Below are 20439 nucleotides of genomic sequence, written 5' to 3' on the forward strand. Positions count from 1 at the left end.
GGGGGGGGGGGGGGTTTGCATGGACTTCAGTTAGTTAAAGAGTTGGCCATTTTTGATATTGATGTTGAGCTTGACTCGTTGCTGGTTGTTAAATGGTTGAAAGAAAAAGTTTGTAAAACTTGGTATCTTGAGGACTTTTCGGAGGAGGTAATGGGGGTCTTATAGGGCCTAAACGCTCACATCTATCATATATTTTGGGATGGGAATAAATCTGTGGATTTTCTAGCAAGGATGGGGGTGGATGGGACAAGTGGTCAGTGGAGGTCGGCTCAGGAGTTGACTTCTCTTCTCAAAGGTATTTACGGCTCAAAAAAATTGGCCTTCCTGCTATACGACTGTTTTAGTATTTGTCGATGTTGGTTTAATGTTAAGTCCCTTGATTTGGTCTTTTGATGTTTGTTTATTTTGTTGGTGTAGATACTTGGGATGGTTCTTTCTATTTGTAAACCCTTGTGTCTTGATTGTTACCATGGTTTTCTTTCACCATAAGTGATGGTTATTAATAAAGTGGGCGAGGGTCACTCATGAACATGTGACCCATTCTCTTCTTATAAAAAAAAAAAAAAAAATGCCTAGGAGGTTCATTGTGTGCATGATACTAGTACCATGAGTAGATAATTCCATTACAAGAAATAAGGCATTTTGTGGCGATTTTCTGTATGTTGGAAATAAAAAGCAGTTTTATCCCTTTTATTGCATCCAACGTGCGTTGATGCAAAACTTGACAAAAAAAAAAAAACAATTGTAGCAATTTTGGGCACCTTTTGCAACAAAATCAAGCGTTGGAAAATGACAATTTTCTTGTAGTGAATTTGTATCAACAATGGGATCAGAGATGTGCAGTTAACAATATTATGGCTTAGGGACCAGTTTTTAAAGCAAATAATTCAGCAAATACATTAGTTCCATGCATGGACAAAAAAGCTAGAGTAACCATAAATGATCGATGTGGCCATCTAAATTTCTAATAGCTCCTCCGCAAGGGGCTGCTCCTGGCTTCCCTTCCGACACCCTATCAATGTTAATTAGCTTAAACTTAATTGCCCACCAGAGGAGTCAACGTACGAACCAAAAGAAAGGGTTTTTGGTAGTAACTTGCATTAACTGCCCTCTAAAACATTAATGAAGTGCCCTTAGATTTTGATATTCAGATGTGTGGAATTCCTTTTGTTTCTAAATACGCAAGGAGCTATAGGATATGGGTCTTATTGATATAAATTGCAGAAAATAGATGGTGTCTTTAAGATATATTTTAGAGATTGATCGTCATCACTATAACTACGCCGCTATAAATAATATATAAAGTAACACATTCATTCATTTATACACTTATATTAAAATAATTTATATTGAGGTTGATCGTCATCATCATGCCGTCCGCTCATTTTGTTGCAGTTATATGTGCAATTAGTGGTGTGGGATAAAACGTAACAAATAGTTTCAAATCGTTCAATATTAAAAGTCTCTTATCTGAGCTTTCGAGATGAAATTTTTTGGATTTAGGTTCCCCCACCCTCCAACAAGTCACATTCCTGTGACTACTTTTCGCGCAAAAGTCCTACTGCCATTTTTTTATTACAATGATATAGGAGCTCAGTCCAAACATTGCAATTTGCCACTTTATGAATTCGAGATGCTAATTGCACATGTGGGGGTAGCCAAAGAAAATGGGTATGGGCCATTTATAGGCTATGCATATGTGGGCAACCAAACAGAATGATTGTCTCCGACAATGTCTTAGTTTAAGTAACCTACCCTTGCAAACCTAAATCAAGTACTAATAAATATTTTTTTTTTAATTTTTATAAAAAATATGAAAAATATATATATTTTTAATATATATATATATATATTTATATTTCCAAAATGCCTAGGATGTGCACAAAATTAGACCATGAGGCACAATGGAGGACTTGAAATCTAGGCTTTAAAAAATAACCGAAGGTAATATACAACCTATGTTTATTTGTGGAAGCTGGTGCAAATCCATTTGTTTTGGGTCTTCTTGAGTAGATTTATCACTATTAATAAAAGAGTAATATTATATACCATTTTAGAATATATAAGTCTTGCATATTCTCGTTGAAAAGAAATGAGTTCATTATAAAATAAAATGATTTTTTTACTATAAGTTTCAGGTTTATTGACTATTTTCAAAATAAATGCACGAAACTTGCAGGTTAAGATGTTGGGTAATGCTAGTCTGCGCCTAGCAGGGCGTGCCCCTTAGGCTAAGTGCGACTTTTTTCTTTAATTCTTTTTTCTTTTTTCTTCTCTACATTTTTTAAATATTTTTAAATATTTTAAAAAAATACACCAATGCATGACTAATATTATCTTTCTTAACTATTAAATAAAAAAAATATTAAAATATATGAGCAGTCAAAATAAGGAAGCAAATTCACGGGATACACTAACATTTTCACAAGATGTTAATGTAAAAAAAAAAACATTTCCTTTTAAGAAACTAATTACTGTCACTCCTTCAAGGTATTCAAAGTGCGCATTGTCAAAAAAAGAAAATAAGAAAAAGAGGAATATGCCTACATGTGCTACGTACGTATCAAAACAGGTTATAACAAAAGAGTAATACTATGTATAAGTTTTAAATACATAAGTTTTATATTAGTCTTTTTGTAAAAAAAAGTGAATTTCATTAATAAAGAATAGATTTTTTACAATTTTTTAACGTAAGGCCCACTCTTTTATAATGACTTGTACTGAGCTTGTCTATTTGAATATTGTACAAATCATTTCTCATAGCAAAACGACTTTACAATATAAAATTTGCAACTATTCAATGATCTCCGCATGACCACTCAATTACTTGCGAATCATTATCAATTATTTGGTTGTTTGGATAAGGAATATCTCAATTATCAAAACATCAAAAAGCTAAAAAAGTGACAACTTATTTAAAAAAGTATTTTCTATTTATAAAAAATGATCAAAATAGCTGTATACATTTACATTATTTGTGCATACATGCCACATCTAGTCTGCAACTTGGATTTGCTTCTCTGTAATGTCTAAGAAGACAACAGATTGTGAATCATGATTAATTATAAACCATCCCCTTATTTTTTATTCTTAAGGTAGTACGCATCCAACCCTTATTAATACCATATATGGTAGTAAATAATGTTGGAGGCAATTCAGTTCCTTGACCCAAATCTCATTCTCTGCAGCTTGGATATAGTGTGTTATATTGCAATCCTTCTCTTTTGTTAATAATTTCACAAAACAAGGGTGAGGATCGGGGAAGATGGAAAGAGCAACAGTTAATGACAAGGATGCCTCTTTCTCCTCTTATCTCAGACCAGATGAGCCTATTAATGGCAAACAAGAACAGCGTGCTGTCGATGGATGTAGTAGTACTATAGTCGATGAGATTAGCATTTTTGACGCTCACAAGTACTTCAACGAATCGAGTAATATTGGCGCTCAGAAAGTTGGCTGCAATAGTAGAGTACTTTCCCGTGTGTTTAATGTCAATGTTGTGAATTTGGAACGTGGTTCGGAGCGATTAGATCCCTCAGCAGCTCTGCCCGGCAGATTCTCTTCTGCTTCGTCCTCCGTGGATGGCTATACTAATGTTAGAAACTATGGAGCTCGTTCTTTCCATGCCACAACTCCGACAACTTCATCGGAGGCCAGTTGGAACAGCCAAACTGGTCTCTTATCCAAACCTCCGGGCGCAATTTCAGTTTCCATGCAGAATGTTCACCATCTTGATGAGAAGAAAGTTGAAGGCTGTGGTAGAACTACTGCAAGATGGTTTTTACGAAGAAGATGCCCCTGTTCAGGCAAGAAATCCGTTCAAGTACGAGAAGAAAAGGCACCGGAACCCAAAATTCCACCACTACCACCAACATTACTGCACCACCGTGATCACCCCAGCACGGGTCCAATCATGAATCTCAAAAGGCAGAGCTCCAAGTTTGAAAACACTTTGTCCGCACCCAACAAATGGAGCCAAAGTAGTCTTTTTCATTCAAATCTGCAGGGGGAGCGTGCTGTTGTAGTGGCCTCCGGGAGGCCCTTTAGTACTAACCATGGTGCTGGCTTCACCTTTCCCATACTAAATCCGTCGTCATTGTCATCGACGGCGAAATCCCCACTAAAACTGCCGGTTGATATCAAAGCTGGAGGCATTAGTATTGAAGATCCACCTCGTCATTCCTTGGAAGTGTTCCGTCCCTCGCATGAAACTATCTCCGTTAATACTAATAATTCATGCAAGGCTAGTGATCAGAGTTTTACGTTCCCAGCAAGTCCCAAGTCAAGAATGAATATTGATGATGAAGTGGCAAGCGACGCCAGCTCCGACCTGTTTGAGATAGAGAGTTTCTCAACTCAGACCACTTCCTATCCGATACCATCGCACCGCCGAGATTCCCTGGACGAGGCCTCCATCTTTGATGCAAGACGATTGGCTGCTAACGGGTCTTTCTTGTTTAACAGACGTAGTAGCCTCGAGGAGCCAATGACACCGTCCAGTATTAGTGAAATTGCACGAAGAATCGAGGGCTACGAGCCGAGCGAGGCTAGCATTGATTGGAGCGTGACAACCGCTGAGGGTTTCGATCGAGCTAGCGTCGCAAGCTTGTCAGTTGTCGCATCAGAATTTGTCGAAGACGAGACAATGATTATGCAGGCCGGGAGTGATCAACGGCCCGACCCAGAAAAAAGAAAACGGAGATTGGCATCGGCATCGGCTTCGACATCTGGGAATGGGTTGTTGTTGAGCTGTCGATGCGAGAAGGCGGTGAGCGTGGGGCCAAACCCAGTAAAGTGCGTGTCTACTGCTGAAGGACATAGGGAGGGTCCACCTCTGTCAACGAAGTCGTCCACATTGAGGCATGTGGGTAGTAGGCCACCCATCGCGAATAAGCCACCGCTTGCGAGGTCTCCCTCAGCACGAGTGTCTCTTCCTCTTTCAACATAGACATATGGAGTGCAGAGCCATCAATTTCTATACGATGGGATTTTATATGCCTCCATGCCCATATTTCCCAGTACTGTCTCTCGTTTATATTTTGTTTTTCCAATTAATAATGTCCTTGTGAACTAATTTTTGTTGCTTTTGTCATTTCATTTCTCTAGTCATGTATTATGTATGAAAAGAACTATTCCGTCTACTCAATAATTTGTTACGACTACACAGACTGACATGACAAATTCTTGATTTAGAAAAAATTAAATTAAAAATTTCAATATATGAGAAAATCGACCGACACAAAAAATTATTTCTGCAAAACTTTTGTATAGACGGAGTACTAATTCTGTTCTAATAATATACGTGCATGAAGCGAAGCAGCATGCATGCATGTTCCGATCAGTCCAACGATTCGGTGAGCTATCACCATCATGCCTTTAAAGTTTGAAACGCAAACTGACTGACGTACATGCGTTCACGTGCACGCACCGACGGATGAATGAACAAAGAATAAGAAGTTGGTGATGCAACAAAATTGGGGACACGAAGTTGGCTGGGTTTCTGTATGTAATTTGCTCGATGCTGTGGGGAATACTATTGAGCATTGTTCTTTGATGGGACAAATTGTTGGCATGCAGGCAGCTGCACAGTATTTTGATAGTTTCACAGTATTTTGATCACACCAACAATCAAAATACTGTGAAGCCCTTTGCCCGCAGATTAGTGGGGATAACTTGTTTTTTCCCCAGGAGCTAGCTGGTGCGTAAAAATCTGATTCCAAATTTGTCAAAACACTATTGCGACATGAATGGGGAAAAGATTATTTGCCACTGATGCATTTAGTGGGATTCATGGCCACAACTGGGTTTATGTAAAACGCATTTTCTATTTACTTCCTTCATGGAAATTTTACATTTCCTACGAGTGTGTTGTTGTGGGGAAAAGTATTTCATATAAATGTTAACATTATTTTTCACAAGATCGATTCATGGAATATAATTTTTTCCCACTATCACATTTATGGATAATCAACTATAGTTCATGGCAAAACATACTAATTACCCACAAGAGCATTTGGTGGGACTTGATTTTTTTACTACGAGTTCCATAAAATTTAAATTAGCTTTTGCCACAGAAATGATGCCCTTTGTCCGCAGAATATTCTGTGGTTAAAAACATGTACTCCCCACGAGTTAGAGTTATCGTAGAAAATAATATTTTTTGGGATAAATTATATGCCATGAGACTCCCACGCACAAAATTTGTGTGTACAAGGCTTTGCCACATAAATGACGCCCTTTGCCTGCAGAATATTCCGTGGTTAAAGACATGTACTCCCCATGAGGATGATCATCGAGTTACTCTGTTCTAACTTGAAATTTCGTTGTCCTAGAGCAATACATGATTGGAGCAAAATGTAAATACAAAAGGCGGCGCCATCCAAAATAGTTATACGAAGGCAGCCAAAAATGATATTGTTTGGGGAATAAAATGAACGGGGCCAAGCCCACTGAAAATGATCACCACAAGAGGAAGGAAAAGAAGACAAAAAATAAAAAAAATAAAAAAGAAGAAGAAGAAGAAGAAGAAGATGAAAGTTGAAAGAAGTAATAGTGAGAGAAGCCAAGTTAGACACGTAACGAAGAAATATGAAAGGAATATAGAGCTGACAAGAAATCAACCGCTACTAAGAGGTCTTGATAAAGGGAGATTTTCCTACATATAACATCAACTTCTTAGGGAGCTTCTTCTATCTTTCTTACAGGGGCTTCCGAGAATTCATCTTCTTTCTCCATGCAATAGGTCTGTAATTAAGCCAAGCCGAGTGGGTATTTATATTGCTTAAGCTTGACTCGACTCAAAATACTTTAGCTCGAGATTTTTATTAATTATTTATTTGAACTCGACTCGGTAAGCTAAATTTCTAACTCGAGCTTGTCCCAAAAACGAGCTTGAATCAAATAGAATTGATTCAAGCTCGGTTTGAATTGTTTATTTTTTACTAAGATTTAATAATTAATAAATTAGATAGATAAAAAATGAAAAATATAATATTGAATTTGTACAACTAACAAGTAAAACCTTTATTCTATTATAAGATTATAAAAATTTATAAATAATTAATATCTAACCAGTTGATATTTATTCAGAATAACAATATATTATATGCTACAAAACTTATTAATATATACATAATATGATAGCATATATCTATTTCGTATATGATTCCCACATACTAGTATATGAAGTTATTAAATCTTATTGACTGATTATTATATAAATTATAAAATATAGCTATGAAGTATATTCAATATATAGACCTGAGTAATTAGGTTATATATTATATATTTAATTATAAAAGTACTATGCTTATATTATTAGCTAATACATGAATGAGTTTTAATCGACTCGAGCTAAGGAGTAGTTGACTCGGGCATAAACGAGCAGACTTTAGCCAAATCGAGTTTTGTCGAGTATGTGTCACTTACTAATCAAGAGGTACTTATTTGATCTCACGAACGAGCCTTTTTTTTTTTTTCCCCTCACGAGTCTAGTTCGATTTGAATTTAACTGAGTGAGTAACGAGCAAGCTATTAAATAGACTGGTTCATTTACAGCCCTACTAGGTAAAATTATCTTCAATATCTATTGTACTGCCTTTATTTATGTATTGAGAGGTACATGAGACCATGAAATATTGTACAAATCAGTAAGCATAGTAGATTTTCCCCCAAACACCCTATAGATGTAGACTTTATGCCGAAATATGTAAATATGTGTGTCCCTCTCTTATTTATATTTCCTGGCCTTTATTTATTATTTTTATAGATGAACACAAGAGCAATGTATCAATGCCTAAACCATTTCTCAACAAATACTTTTATCTTTTTCAATTACATAAGTTTGTGTCATATTTTAAGTGGATTTTTATTTAAATAAGTAACCAATGGAGCTAATAAAAGTGTAATACATGAGCCAGTGAAATTGAAATTGATAATAAAGAAAAATAAAAAGTAGCATTTCATAGTTAAGTAAGTCGTTAAGAGCATTGTAATCACGTTACAAAGAAGGAAAAGATCACGACATGCACCGCTTGAACGAAAATGTCTCTATTAATGGCACCACGATTGTTTTTGGTTTTTGGGTTGTATCTTCCTTTTTAAATCTATGCTGTTGAGGACGTGTTTCTAAATCACGCAAACTGACTGACGTACATGATGCGTTCACGTGCACGCACCGACGGATGAATGAACAAAGAATAAGAAGTTGGTGATGCAACAAAATTGGGGACACGAAGTTGGCTGGGTTTCTGTATGTAATTTGCTCGATGCTGTGGGGAATACTATTGAGCATTGTTCTTTGACGGGACAAATTGTTGGCATGCAGGCAGCTGCACAGTATTTTGATTGTTTCACAGTATTTTGATCACACCAACAATCAAAATACTGTGAAGCCCTTTGCCCGCAGATTAGTGGGGATAACTCGTCTTTTTCCCCAGGAGCTAGCTGGTGCGTAAAAATCTGATTCCAAATTTGTCAAAACACTATTGCGACATGAATGGGGAAAAGATTATTTGCCACTGATGCATTTAGTGGGATTCATGGCCACAACTGGGTTTATGTAAAACGCATTTTCTATATACTTCCTTCATGGAAATTTTACATTTCCTACGAGTGTGTTGTGGGGAAAAGTATTTCATATAAATGTTAACATTATTTTTCACAAGATCGATTCATGGAATATAATTTTTTCCCAATATCACATTTATGGATAATCAACTATAGTTCATGGCAAAACATACTAATTACCCACAAGAGCATTTGGTGGGACTTGATTTTTTTACTACGAGTTCCATAAAATTTAAATTAGCTTTTGCCACAGAAATGATGCCCTTTGTCTGCAGAGTATTCTGTGGTTAAAAACATGTACTCCCCACGAGTTAGAGTTATCGTAGAAAATAATACTTTTTGGGATAAATTATATGCCATGAGACTCCCACGCACAAAATTTGTGTGTACAAGGCTTTGCCACATAAATGACGCCCTTTGCCTGCAGAATATTCCGTGGTTAAAGACATGTACTCCCCATGAGGATGATCATCGAGTTACTCTGTTCTAACTTGAAATTTCATTGTCCTAGAGCAATACATGATTGGAGCAAACTGTAAATACAAAAGGCGGCGCCATCCAAAATAGTTTTACGAAGGCAGCCAAAAATGATATTGTTTGGGGGATAAAATGAACGGGGCCAAGCCCACTGAAAATGATCACCACAAGAGGAAGGAAAAGAAGACAAAAAACAAAAAAAAAAACAAAAAAGATGAAAGTTGAAGGAAGTAATAGTGAGAGAAGCCAAGTTAGATACGTAACGAAGAAATGTGAAAAGAATATAGAGCTGACAAGAAATCAACCGCTACTAAGAGGTCTTAATAAAAGGAGATTTTCCTACATATACCATCAACTTCTTAGGGAGCTTCTTCTATCTTTCTTACGTGGACTTCCGAGAATTCATCTTCTTTCTCTATGCAATAGAGCTGTAATTGAGCCAAGCTAGCCGAGTAGGTATTTATCTTGCTTAGCTTGACTCGACTCAAAATATTCGAGTTCGAGATTTTTATTTATTATTTGTTCGAACTCGAATCGGTAAGCTAAATTTCTAACTCGAGCTTGTCCCAAAAATGAGCTTGAATCAAATAGAATTGATTCAAGCTCGGCTTGAATTGTTTATTTTTTAATAAGATTTAATAATTAATAAATTAGATAGATAAAAAATGAAAAATATAATATTGAATTAGTACAACTAACAAGTAAAACATTTATTCTATTATAAGATTTTAAAAATTTGTAAATAATTAATATCTAACTAGTTGATATTTATCCATAATAACAATATATTATATGCTACAAAACTTATTAATATATACATAATATGATAGCATATATCTATTTCGTATATGATTCCTACACACTAGTATATAAAGTTATTAAATCTTATTGACTGATTATTATATAAATTATAAAATATAGCTACGAAGTATATTCAATATATATACCTGAGTAATTAGGTTATATATTATATATTTAATTATAAAAGTATTATGCTTATATTATTAGCTAATACATGAATGAGTTTTAATCGACTCGAGCTAAGGAGTTGACTCGGGCATAAACGAGCAGGCCTTAACCGAATCGAGTTTTGTCGAATATATGTCACTTACTAATCAAGAGGTACTTATTTCATAGCGCAAACTGACTGACGTACATGCGTTCACGTGCACGCACCGTATCAATGCCTAAACCACTATCGTGAGCCGTAAAATCTCGTTGTTTGACTCCGGCTATATTGAGAAATGCATCAACAAATACTTTTATCTTTTTCAATTACATAAGTTTGTGTCATATTTTAAGTGGATTTTTATTTAAATAAGTAACCAAGGGAGCTAATAAAAGCTTAATACATTAGCCAGTGAAATTGAAATTGATAATAAAGAAAAATAAAAAGTTGCATTTCATAGTTAAGTAAGTCGTTAAGAGCATTGTAATCACGTTACAAAGAAGGAAAAGATCACGACACCGCTTGAACGAAAATGTCTCTATTAATGGCACCACGATTGTTTTTGGGTTGTATCTTCCTTTTTAAATCTATGTTGTTGAGGACATGTTTCTATTTTCTTTGGCTTTTTGGACAGGAGGCAATTCATGCCGCACGGAGTTTTGATGCCAACATGGATCACATATTTGAGTTTGGACGAACGTGCACGAGAGAATTAATTCCTTTCGTTTGGAGCATTGGACGCATGCCGCACGAAATTGGGAGTTTTTGTCTTTTCTGAGATGGCCCTTACATGCATGACGACACCTCATATATATTGAAAAAAAAACAAGGAAGTCTTTTGGGCTAAAACCAGCAGCGCCGTTTTGAGGGTTTGGAGACACAGGACGGATATTCTGAAGGCAAGACGAAGAGAAGACATAGCTGTCGTTTGCTTTATTTCTTTTTTGAAATTTTTGTTTTTCATAATATTTATAGGTAACTAAATTTTTTAGTTAGGTTAGAGATAAACTTCCACATTAGATGATATTTTTAATTTATTTTTAATTTATATATTTGATTTTCAATTATTAAAACTCTTTTGTTTTATCATTTTCAATTCATTATTGATGTTTTATTCTTCAAATAATCATAGAATTTATTCTGTTTATGGATTCAATCGTACTTTTTCTATTAAATGCATTAGTACTTTGATTATGTTTGGATCAATTATTTATTTATATTGATTTAATTATTTATTACAATATCACTCCCTGAGTATATTGTCATCGTTAGATTTTCTTAATAGTGATAATAATTTACGTATTTTAAAAGTGGTGAATGATTTTTCAAAGAGTTACATTTGGTTTCACTTTAGTTTATAATCTATACCTTCTGATTGGAAATTTTAAGAATTGAGATTCCCATTGAGTTATTCAATGAATTAAGAATAATTAAAATACTGAATTTGTACAAGGGATTCTCAACGCTCTACTGTTCGTTAAATTTGAGTATTTTTTCCGTTAGTCACTTTGCTTCATTTTAATTTACATTTAAAATTAATTTTTGTTCTCCATTAATCATTTAATATTTTTTTTTAGTTTTTTTGTTCCTTCTACTATTCCTTTAATTTGTCTCCATGTGGAATCGATACTCCAAAGTTGTGTTACAACTACCGTATTATTCTTTGGGCGTAATCAGTTCACCTTTACTTTTCAAGTTCTTCCATTTCCTCTCTACATCTCATTCTCTAAAGCTTCTTAAAACTCACACTCCCTCACCTTCTTAAGTTCGTTTTCTCCAATCCAAACATCAAATGGCTCACCCTGTCTCTTCTTGTATTCCCCATCAAACTCCTGTGCAAACCCCTTCTAGGGTTTCCACCCATTATATGGTTGAATCCTCTAAGGGCCAAACTCCCATTTCTTGGTGTTTCACTATCTCTACCCAAGAGTTGACGAAGTTGAGGACTTTGTACCATATTCCCGATTATGTAGAACTAGTTATCCCTTCTGAGGGTAATGTTGATGAGGAAGGTTTCTCGGGGAGAGTTGCCCTTACAACTTGTGCCTTGACGCATGGCTTGCGCCTCATATTTTTTCGCTCTATCTGCAACGTTCTTGATCTTCTCTAAATATCTCCCGCCCAACTTCATTCGCATGCATGGCATGCGCTCTTATGCTTCTGTGTGGTGTTCCGTATGGTTCTGGAACTTTTGGGGGAGAGATATTGGTCACAAATTCTTCTCTTTCTACTTCCTGAGATGATTGCTAGGTAACATTTGTAGTTTTTGTGTCCATTGTCAATGCTTGGCGGCCTTTGAACCTTGCTATTCAAATGCAAAGACTTGGCAAAAGAAGTTTTTCTTTCTCTCTGGGAATGGCTAGGAATTCCCAACCTCTGAGAAGGAGATTTGGGATTTCCCCATTCGGGCTAATTAGGGGAAGGTTCCCGACGACAAAACGATCCTTATTGACCTCACCGGCCACAAAGAAGAATGCATTGATGCGGTCCTTAATTGAACTAAAGAAAATAATGGCAATAATAGCACCTTGTGGACGGATAAGTTGTTAACCCTCGCTAATATTGACAATTTTCTTGTTGTATCCAACCGCTCCCACATAAAGGGGTGTAAACTAAAAGCTGTGGAAAAGGCATTTTCCAAAAAGAGGCCTGCTGCCTTGCCTCCTTCTAAAACTCCCAAGAAGTGCCTTCACCATATGGAGGGTGAGGTGCCTACCAGCTGCCCAACTGAAGATGTTGAGGGTGCGACTGTTGATGCAAGGCTAGATATGGCCATTAATTCTGGCGTTGAGCCCAATTTGGAAAGGGAGACACCTTCTGTTAAGGGGGAGATGGTGTCTGCATCTCCAACGACCATATCGCCGCCTACATCTCCCAGGCTAGATGATTTTGATGGGCTTATGGGCCAAGCCCTATGTCTCCAATTTGACATTGATTTGCTCACAAAGGGGTCAGACTTAATGGGCACTTCGCCCTTCGAGTTTCCCTCCCTTCTTTCATTAGTCTCCATGCCTAGTGGCAGTGACTTTACATTTGACATATTCGATGACTTCTCCATGGGCATGGCTGTGGTTGTGACCTCTGAGGTGGCAACCACTATTGTTGGCGACGACCAAGTTTCTAACCCAAGCTCCTTGCCCGCAACTGTTTCTGGGGTGTGACCCCATCCACAAATAATGAAAGGGCCTCCATCCCCTCTCTCCCCCTTTCCTCTTTTGGCAGTGATGTGGAACCCTCAAACCCTAAGGAGGGGGGCGGGTCGTCGAGGGAAGATCAGGTGGTAGGAGGGGATGGAGAAGATGGGAATAGAGAGGAAGGAAGTCCCAATGATGCTCCAGTCCAGAATACCCTTGCGCCAGAGATGGAGATCATTGCCACTCTTTCGTGCCATTGACACATCCCCTAGGAAGGGTTCAGGTAAAGGATCATCAAGACAGGGAAAAAGGGATTGAATGTAATGTCCAAATCCAAGGCCATACAAGGCCCAGTCTAGAGGGAACCTAGCCCATGAAGAGCTAGCCCTGTGACCCCAAAAAGGGCGTCGTTCAGGTAAGGCTTAAGGCCTTTTGTTGCTTCTTTTTCCCCCATAAGGTTCACCCCTTTTTCCCTCTCTATTTTTCTTTCTTTTCAGTTTACTGGTTCCACATTCCACTCTTCCTCATCTCCTCATCTTCTCAACTACTTTTTCTTTCAATCTTAGAAATTTTTTTTTCACTCTCGTCAGACTCTCTTCCTCTCTTGTGCCTTTCCTTGTGCCCTTTTATGCTTGCTATGAATTTGTTTTGGAGGTTTTCAGGTTGGGTTTCATCTCCCTCTCCACGCACTGGTACCACCCTCTGAATCTCTTCTCTCTTTCGCTCTCTCTCTTATTCTTTAGGCGCTAATCATACATTTTTGTTCTTGTTTGGCTTGGTTTGAAACTCCCCTAGGTTCCACCGTTAAGGTGATTTGTGCTGTGTGTTTCTATCCTCAAAGCCGTGCATTTTTTCTCTCTCTGATTTCATTGTTCGCGCATTAGGAATATTTGTTTTTGTGGCTGGATAGCGACTCTTCGCCTTCTTTCCCACCGGTTTCCTAACGTCACTAGGTATAAATTTTTCTTGGTATTTTGCCTAGTCACTTTGTTTCATGGACTGGTGTCTAAGATATGATTGCTGGATTTTTTGTTTGAGAGATATATAGTATCATATCTTGTGGGTGCTGATTTTAAATGTCAGGAGTTTAAATTTTGTGGAGTTGTGAATGGAATAAAGTATGAGATGTTTGTTGTTTGATGAGTTGATGGTGGATGCTTTGAGTTATGGACTGCGGTAATGGGGTTGTTATTATGATATTATGAGTTTAACGTAAATTATGGAGGATGTATAAGACATTTTTTTTTGAAATTATAAAAGGGTGTCCAGAGTTGAGGTGAGGAATGCTCGAATTAAATAAGTGGTTGTTTGAGTTGTGGTGTTGGCTGAATGTAGCTTGGGATTTTGGTTTTTAATTATTTAGATTGGGTTTGTGTTATTAGCCATTAACGCATGGTTTATTTTTTATGAATAGGTGGTGAGACTAATATAGGTCGGACTCAAGAATTTGACCATACACTATGAGAGTCAGGTAAGCAGGGTTCTTATGCTGGATTTAGAATAATAATAAAAAAAAGAAATGAACTAAAGTTGGTTTGTAAAAATGTGCATGTAATGTTTTGAAAAGAAAATGTAAAAACAACATCAGTTATGTGTTCTATAGTCACTCATGAAGTTTATATGAAAGAGAAAATGCCTTTTGACATGAAAAGTGTAGACATAACCAATATTTGACATGTTTTGAAATGTGAAAAAGAGTAAATATGATATTTTATTTTTTTGTTCATGTGATATGAAATGTTTTGGATCTGTTATTGATCATTTGAAAATGATACGAATATATTCCGTATGTGATTTGATATGATACGAATATGAAAAACTTTTGGCATACTTAGTTGTTTTTATTCTGATTCTGAATATGGTTATGATATGATGATATTGGTTCATGTGATATGGTTGGTACCAATATGATATAATATGATATGAGTGCACTCACTTTGGAAGCAAGGTGGTCTTTTTTATGTTCTTTCTTGTGTGCACACTCGGGGTTTCGAGATTGAAAAATAGAAAGTTTCACAATATGATACTTCCTGATTTAGCCACCAGAGATAGCACAACCCTACCACGGGGGTTAAACATAGTATATAATATGATAAGATGAGAATGTTCAGTTATGTTATGTCAAAGTGTTTTTGAATATCAACAGTTTTTTTTCTTAAATATGAAAAGATTGAAATGTCACTATATTTTTTCTATTAATATGTTTTGAGATCTACATATGAAACTTTATGAAAAGGCTCATGTTGTACACACTAGTATATATGTTTTACTTACTGAGTTGTTGATAACTTATCTCCCTTATCTCTAAATATTTTTCAGATGATGTGGATGGTTCAGCTAAGGACCAGGAATAGAAATCGTAAACAAGGCTAAGCTGAGGATAGGGTATTGGGTACCTTAGGGTACTGTTAATAGAAAGATTTTCTTTTGCCCCTTAGATATGTTATTGTTTTTGGGTTTAGTAAGACTTAAGGATTTATTAGTTTATTTTGTTGAGACTAATGGGAAATTGTGGACCCTTTGATTTATGTTAATGTTTTGTGGTAATGAATTTATGGACACCATTATGTGTTTATTTAGAAAATGTGATACTGTTTATTGTTTTCAAAGTCTTTGAAGATTTTTAATGTGTTGGGAGACAAGTTTATAAGTGATAGTTAGTAATTCTCTGACCCAAGCGGGTACGGGGCGTTACACAGAGGGACCCTCTCACTTGACGACCTCTCCTCAGGATGGGGATGTGATGGAGATGCCTAAAGGACTTCTTGACTCCAATACAAAATTGTTGACTAAGTTGTTAATATTATCCCCTTTTACTTGTATGTGCATTCCTTAGAGTGTTGTTGTGCTTTGCAAGGCGTGGAGAACTTAGCAACTTGGATTGTTAATGATCATGCCAATTTGGAGTTTGAGGTTTACCAGTGGTGAATGTTTGCCTTCTATGCCAAACAAGAAATTTCTCGGCCACTAGCTAAGAAAATTGAGGTAGAATCTTACCTCGAACAAGCTAATGGGCATATTTGTTTTCTGGCGGGCAACCTTGATGTCCTATGTGTTGGGGCATCTGAGCTATGAGTGGAATTGCTTGATGTTGCATCCCTTAATGCCAAGCAAAGCTTTTCCCTACAATTGGCAAAGTTTGAGTGCAATTTAGCTTGCGCCCGGCTGCCAAGGCATCAAGGGGGAATTGGAATCTTCCCAACAACGATTGGCCTCCACCGAGCAATGATGCTCTGAGCATGTTCAAGCATTAGCTGCCTTTAAGTTTTTAGAGGCCAAGGTGTCGCATGAGGCAGCTCGGAGAGAGCTTAGCCTACAACTATCAAAGGACGGGTCTTATGAAGACCTGCACAAGAGGTTCATTGCCTACAAGAAGGATTGAGAGACTACCGATGCCAATCAAGATAAGATGAACCAAGCCATGCTACATCTGGATAAGAAGGTGAATGAGTAGAAGAAGCATCTATTAAAGTTAGAAGGCGAGTTGACTGCTTCAAGGGGTAAGGTGGTTCGTTTACATCCACAGTTGGCGTCTGCCACGAGTGTGAGGGATTGAGCCTTTGGGTATGGGTATGGGGCTGGTGTGGCTTGCCTGCGAGCTCACATATTGACGCATCCTCAAACTGACTTGAAACATTTGGACCTTGAGTAGTTCAAACTTGATGACGCTACAGTCCAGTTTGTCGACTCCTTGGGGAGCAGAACCGTGCTTAATGCCTTATTGAACTCTTCATCACCCTTGATGCCCTCCAAACCTTCGCCTACTTCCCCTTATTGAGGATTTTACTTAGCTTTCATTGCTGATGCATTCTTTTTTCTTTGGAATTGTTGTGATGCCTTAAACTTTTTGTAACTAAAACTTTTGAATTATTCTTCTGGAGATGTGTTGGACAATTTGGCATCGCTGTGTTGTAATATTTTGCTGATGGTGTGTTGCTTTCTTTGAGTTGAATTTATGATCTTCATACTTAATTTAGTCCATACTTTGTATGTACGCTGCCTTTCTATGGCTAAGTGTGAGGGTTATGGGGTCTTTTGCCCTGCACACGCTTTGGATACACTATAAGTCTTAGACTCGACTTTGGTGATTCAGTATAGGAGTCGTGAGGTCTTTTTACCTCCACGCCCTTTTCACTGCACTGCAAGTCTTTGACTCAACTTTGATAGTATAGGAGTCATGGGGTCTTTTGACCTTCGCACCCTTTTAGCTGCACAACTAGTCTTTGTACTCAACTTTGGTGACTAATTATAGGAGTTGTGGGGTCTTTTGGCCTCCACGCTATTTTCGTTACACAATGAGGCTATGGACTCGACTTTGGTGACTAAGTATACGAGTTGTGAAGTCTTTTGACTTCTATACCCTTTTGGTTGAACCCGAGTCTTTGGACTCGACTTTGGTGGCTAAGTATGAAATTATAGGGTCTTTTGACCTCCATGCCCTTTTGGCTTTATCAATAGTCTTTGGACTCGACTTTGAAGGTTAAGTATAGGGGTCGTGGGATCTTTTAACCTCCATGCCCTTTTGGCTGCACCGCAAGTCTTTGGACTCAACATTAGTGGTTAAGTATGTGAGTCATGGACACACAAACTGGATAACCACCCGCCTTTGTTGATCTCTCTTTATTGAATATATAGGAAAAGAAAAAATCAAGGGTAGAATTTCTTCAAATGCTCAACGTTCTAAGGATGTTGCAATTCCTTTCCTTGGCTCTCCTTGAGGCAATACGACCATAGTTGGTGGTTGGCTATTACTATATACGACCCTTCCAAGCATGGCCCATGCGACGTCCCCAGATTTTCGTTTGGGATTGGACGAACATCTGAAGTATCGGGACATGTAACACAAAGTTACTTACCCCCGTTCATGACATAGGAACATTGCATCTAGCATTATGCAATATTCGCAGCAGATAATTTTTTTTCTTGAGCAATACTATACACCAAACTTATAATATCCCAAATAGTTAAATCGTAATCCAAGCATACTTAACAAAATAAACATCTACGATTTCAGTACGAGTCTTAGAAGACTATAATCTCAAAAACATTGGAGACCAAACTCCATATTTACATTACCAAAATACACTATTGAGGAAGTTCGTCGAGTAATTCGTGTAACTCGACCAACGAGGTCAGAATACTGTCCAAAAACTAACTATGGAAGCTATAAACTCCATGTCGTGTCTACGATGTTTAGTCAACCTCCTCTAGTCTACCAATGTCCACTCCCTGCTCTGATCCAGACACATCGCCTATCATTCGAGGGGAATGGTAGTTGGGACTACCACGGTGAAATTTGATTATAGATCTTAGTAAGTTAACAAGAAACTCTCAAGCAGGTTAATGATAGATGTGTGGTAGTAAAAGTATGAATGCATAATTAAAGTCATAAGTAAGAATAGCATAACTTGACATATAGCATGGTGTAACTGACATAACCTAAACTAAAACATGAATTGAACTTGACTTAACATGACATGAACTTGAATTTAAAACATAACATAGACAAGCAATATAACATGAACGTGAACTTTAAACATAACATGGACTTGAAACATAGCATGAACGTGAACATACATAACATAAACATGAACTTGAACTTAACATAAACCTGAGCATAACGTGACATAAACATGCACTTGAGACATAATGTGAATGTGAACATAACATAACATAACGTGAACGTGAACTTGAATATAACATGTACGTGAACATGAACATAATATAATATGAACCTGAGTTTGAACATAACATAAACGCGAACATAACATGATATGAACATGAACTTAAAACTTAACGTAAACATGAACATAACATGTACGTGAGCATAACATAACATAACATAACATGAACTTGATCTGAAACTTAACGTGGACTTGATCTGAAACTTATTCTTATCTCATGGGGTGGGGTCACCATGGTTGCTTATTCTTATCTAATGAGATTACCATTATTGCTTATTCTTAACTTCTTGACATAAACTTGGACTTGAATTCTGACAATCAAAATGATTCTGCCAGCCATTTCATCAGGAATAGTCAACAATCAGAATGATTCCGCCCAACATATTCCATTAGAGATACTCAAACAATCAAAATGATTCCATCATGAGTATTTTAAAAAAAAAATCACGTACTCTAGCAATCAGAAAGATTACACTAGAAGTACCTAGTAATACTCTAACAATTAGAATGATTACATCACGAGTATTTTAAATCATGTACTCTAGCAATAGAATAATTACACTATGAGTACTTAGTAATACTCTGACAATCAAAATGATTTCATCACGAGTATTTTAAAATAAAGTACCCTAGCAATGAGAATGATTACACCAGGAGTATCTAGTAATACTGTAATAATCAGAATGATTCTATCACAAGTATTTTAAATAAGATATCCTAACAATTAGAATGATTACGCTAGGAGTATCTGCATAACTAAACTTGAACTACATTCTGACAATCAAAATGATTTCGCCAAAAGTACCTCGTGTGAATTACAAATGGAGATACTTGGACAATCATAATGATTACATAGCAAGTATCCTAGACATAACTGACTTGAACATAACTCGAAAGACATGACTATTTGAGATGGAAACATTTCGTAACATGACCTAACATGTAACAGATATCATACACAGATATCATACTTAACATGACATACTGCAAAAGTGAATATTATATGATATGACATACATGTAACATATGACATACTTAACATGGCATACTTATAACATATAGCAATACATGACAGAATAGATTGTGTAACAGATAAATATTAATGACAGAATAAATCATTCATAATAGATAAACATGTAATGAAATGGCATATATGGTAACATATAAACTTTAGTTCCCTTACACATCACACATACATAGTAAACTGATAGTAAATTAAGAGCTAACTTACCTCGATCGTCTTGTTCTACGATAAAAAGTGTAAAATACGAGGAACTGTAAGAGGGTATTTTAAAAGTTAGAAATTTAATTACTAACAATTAGAAATGTGTAAAAGAGACAACTTAGAGTAAAATTACCATTTTACCCTCTACATGTGAAAAAATGACCATTTTACACTTAACTTAAGGACTTCACATCCTAATTCCAAAAATTTCTAAAATTTACATTCCTCATGAAACTTTTGTCCTAAACTCAAATATCAACTCAGAAAAATTTAAAGCAAATCACAACTATAGAAAACATACTATGGCTGAAACGTCCATAGATTGTTTCTCTTGATTTTTATTGCAATTTCTTCCAATTTCAAAACTCATGCTTAAACCAAAATGTTGCAACAAAGATCTTC

The 20439-nt window shown here is 36.5% G+C and overlaps 1 protein-coding gene across 1 annotated transcript; it reads left to right on the forward strand.

Moving 5' to 3' along the window:
- The first annotated feature begins 2983 nt into the window (after positions 1 to 2983).
- On the forward strand, positions 2984 to 5146 carry LOC122275249 (protein PHYTOCHROME KINASE SUBSTRATE 4). The gene has a single exon (XM_043084231.1). The coding sequence runs from the start codon at positions 3266 to 3268 to the stop codon at positions 4946 to 4948; it is 1683 nt and encodes a 560-aa protein (XP_042940165.1). The 5' UTR covers positions 2984 to 3265; the 3' UTR covers positions 4949 to 5146.
- Positions 5147 to 20439: the final 15293 nt, after the last annotated feature.

This window comes from Carya illinoinensis, chromosome 9, assembly GCF_018687715.1.
Source record: "Carya illinoinensis cultivar Pawnee chromosome 9, C.illinoinensisPawnee_v1, whole genome shotgun sequence".
NCBI classification, from domain to species: Eukaryota; Viridiplantae; Streptophyta; class Magnoliopsida; order Fagales; family Juglandaceae; genus Carya; species Carya illinoinensis.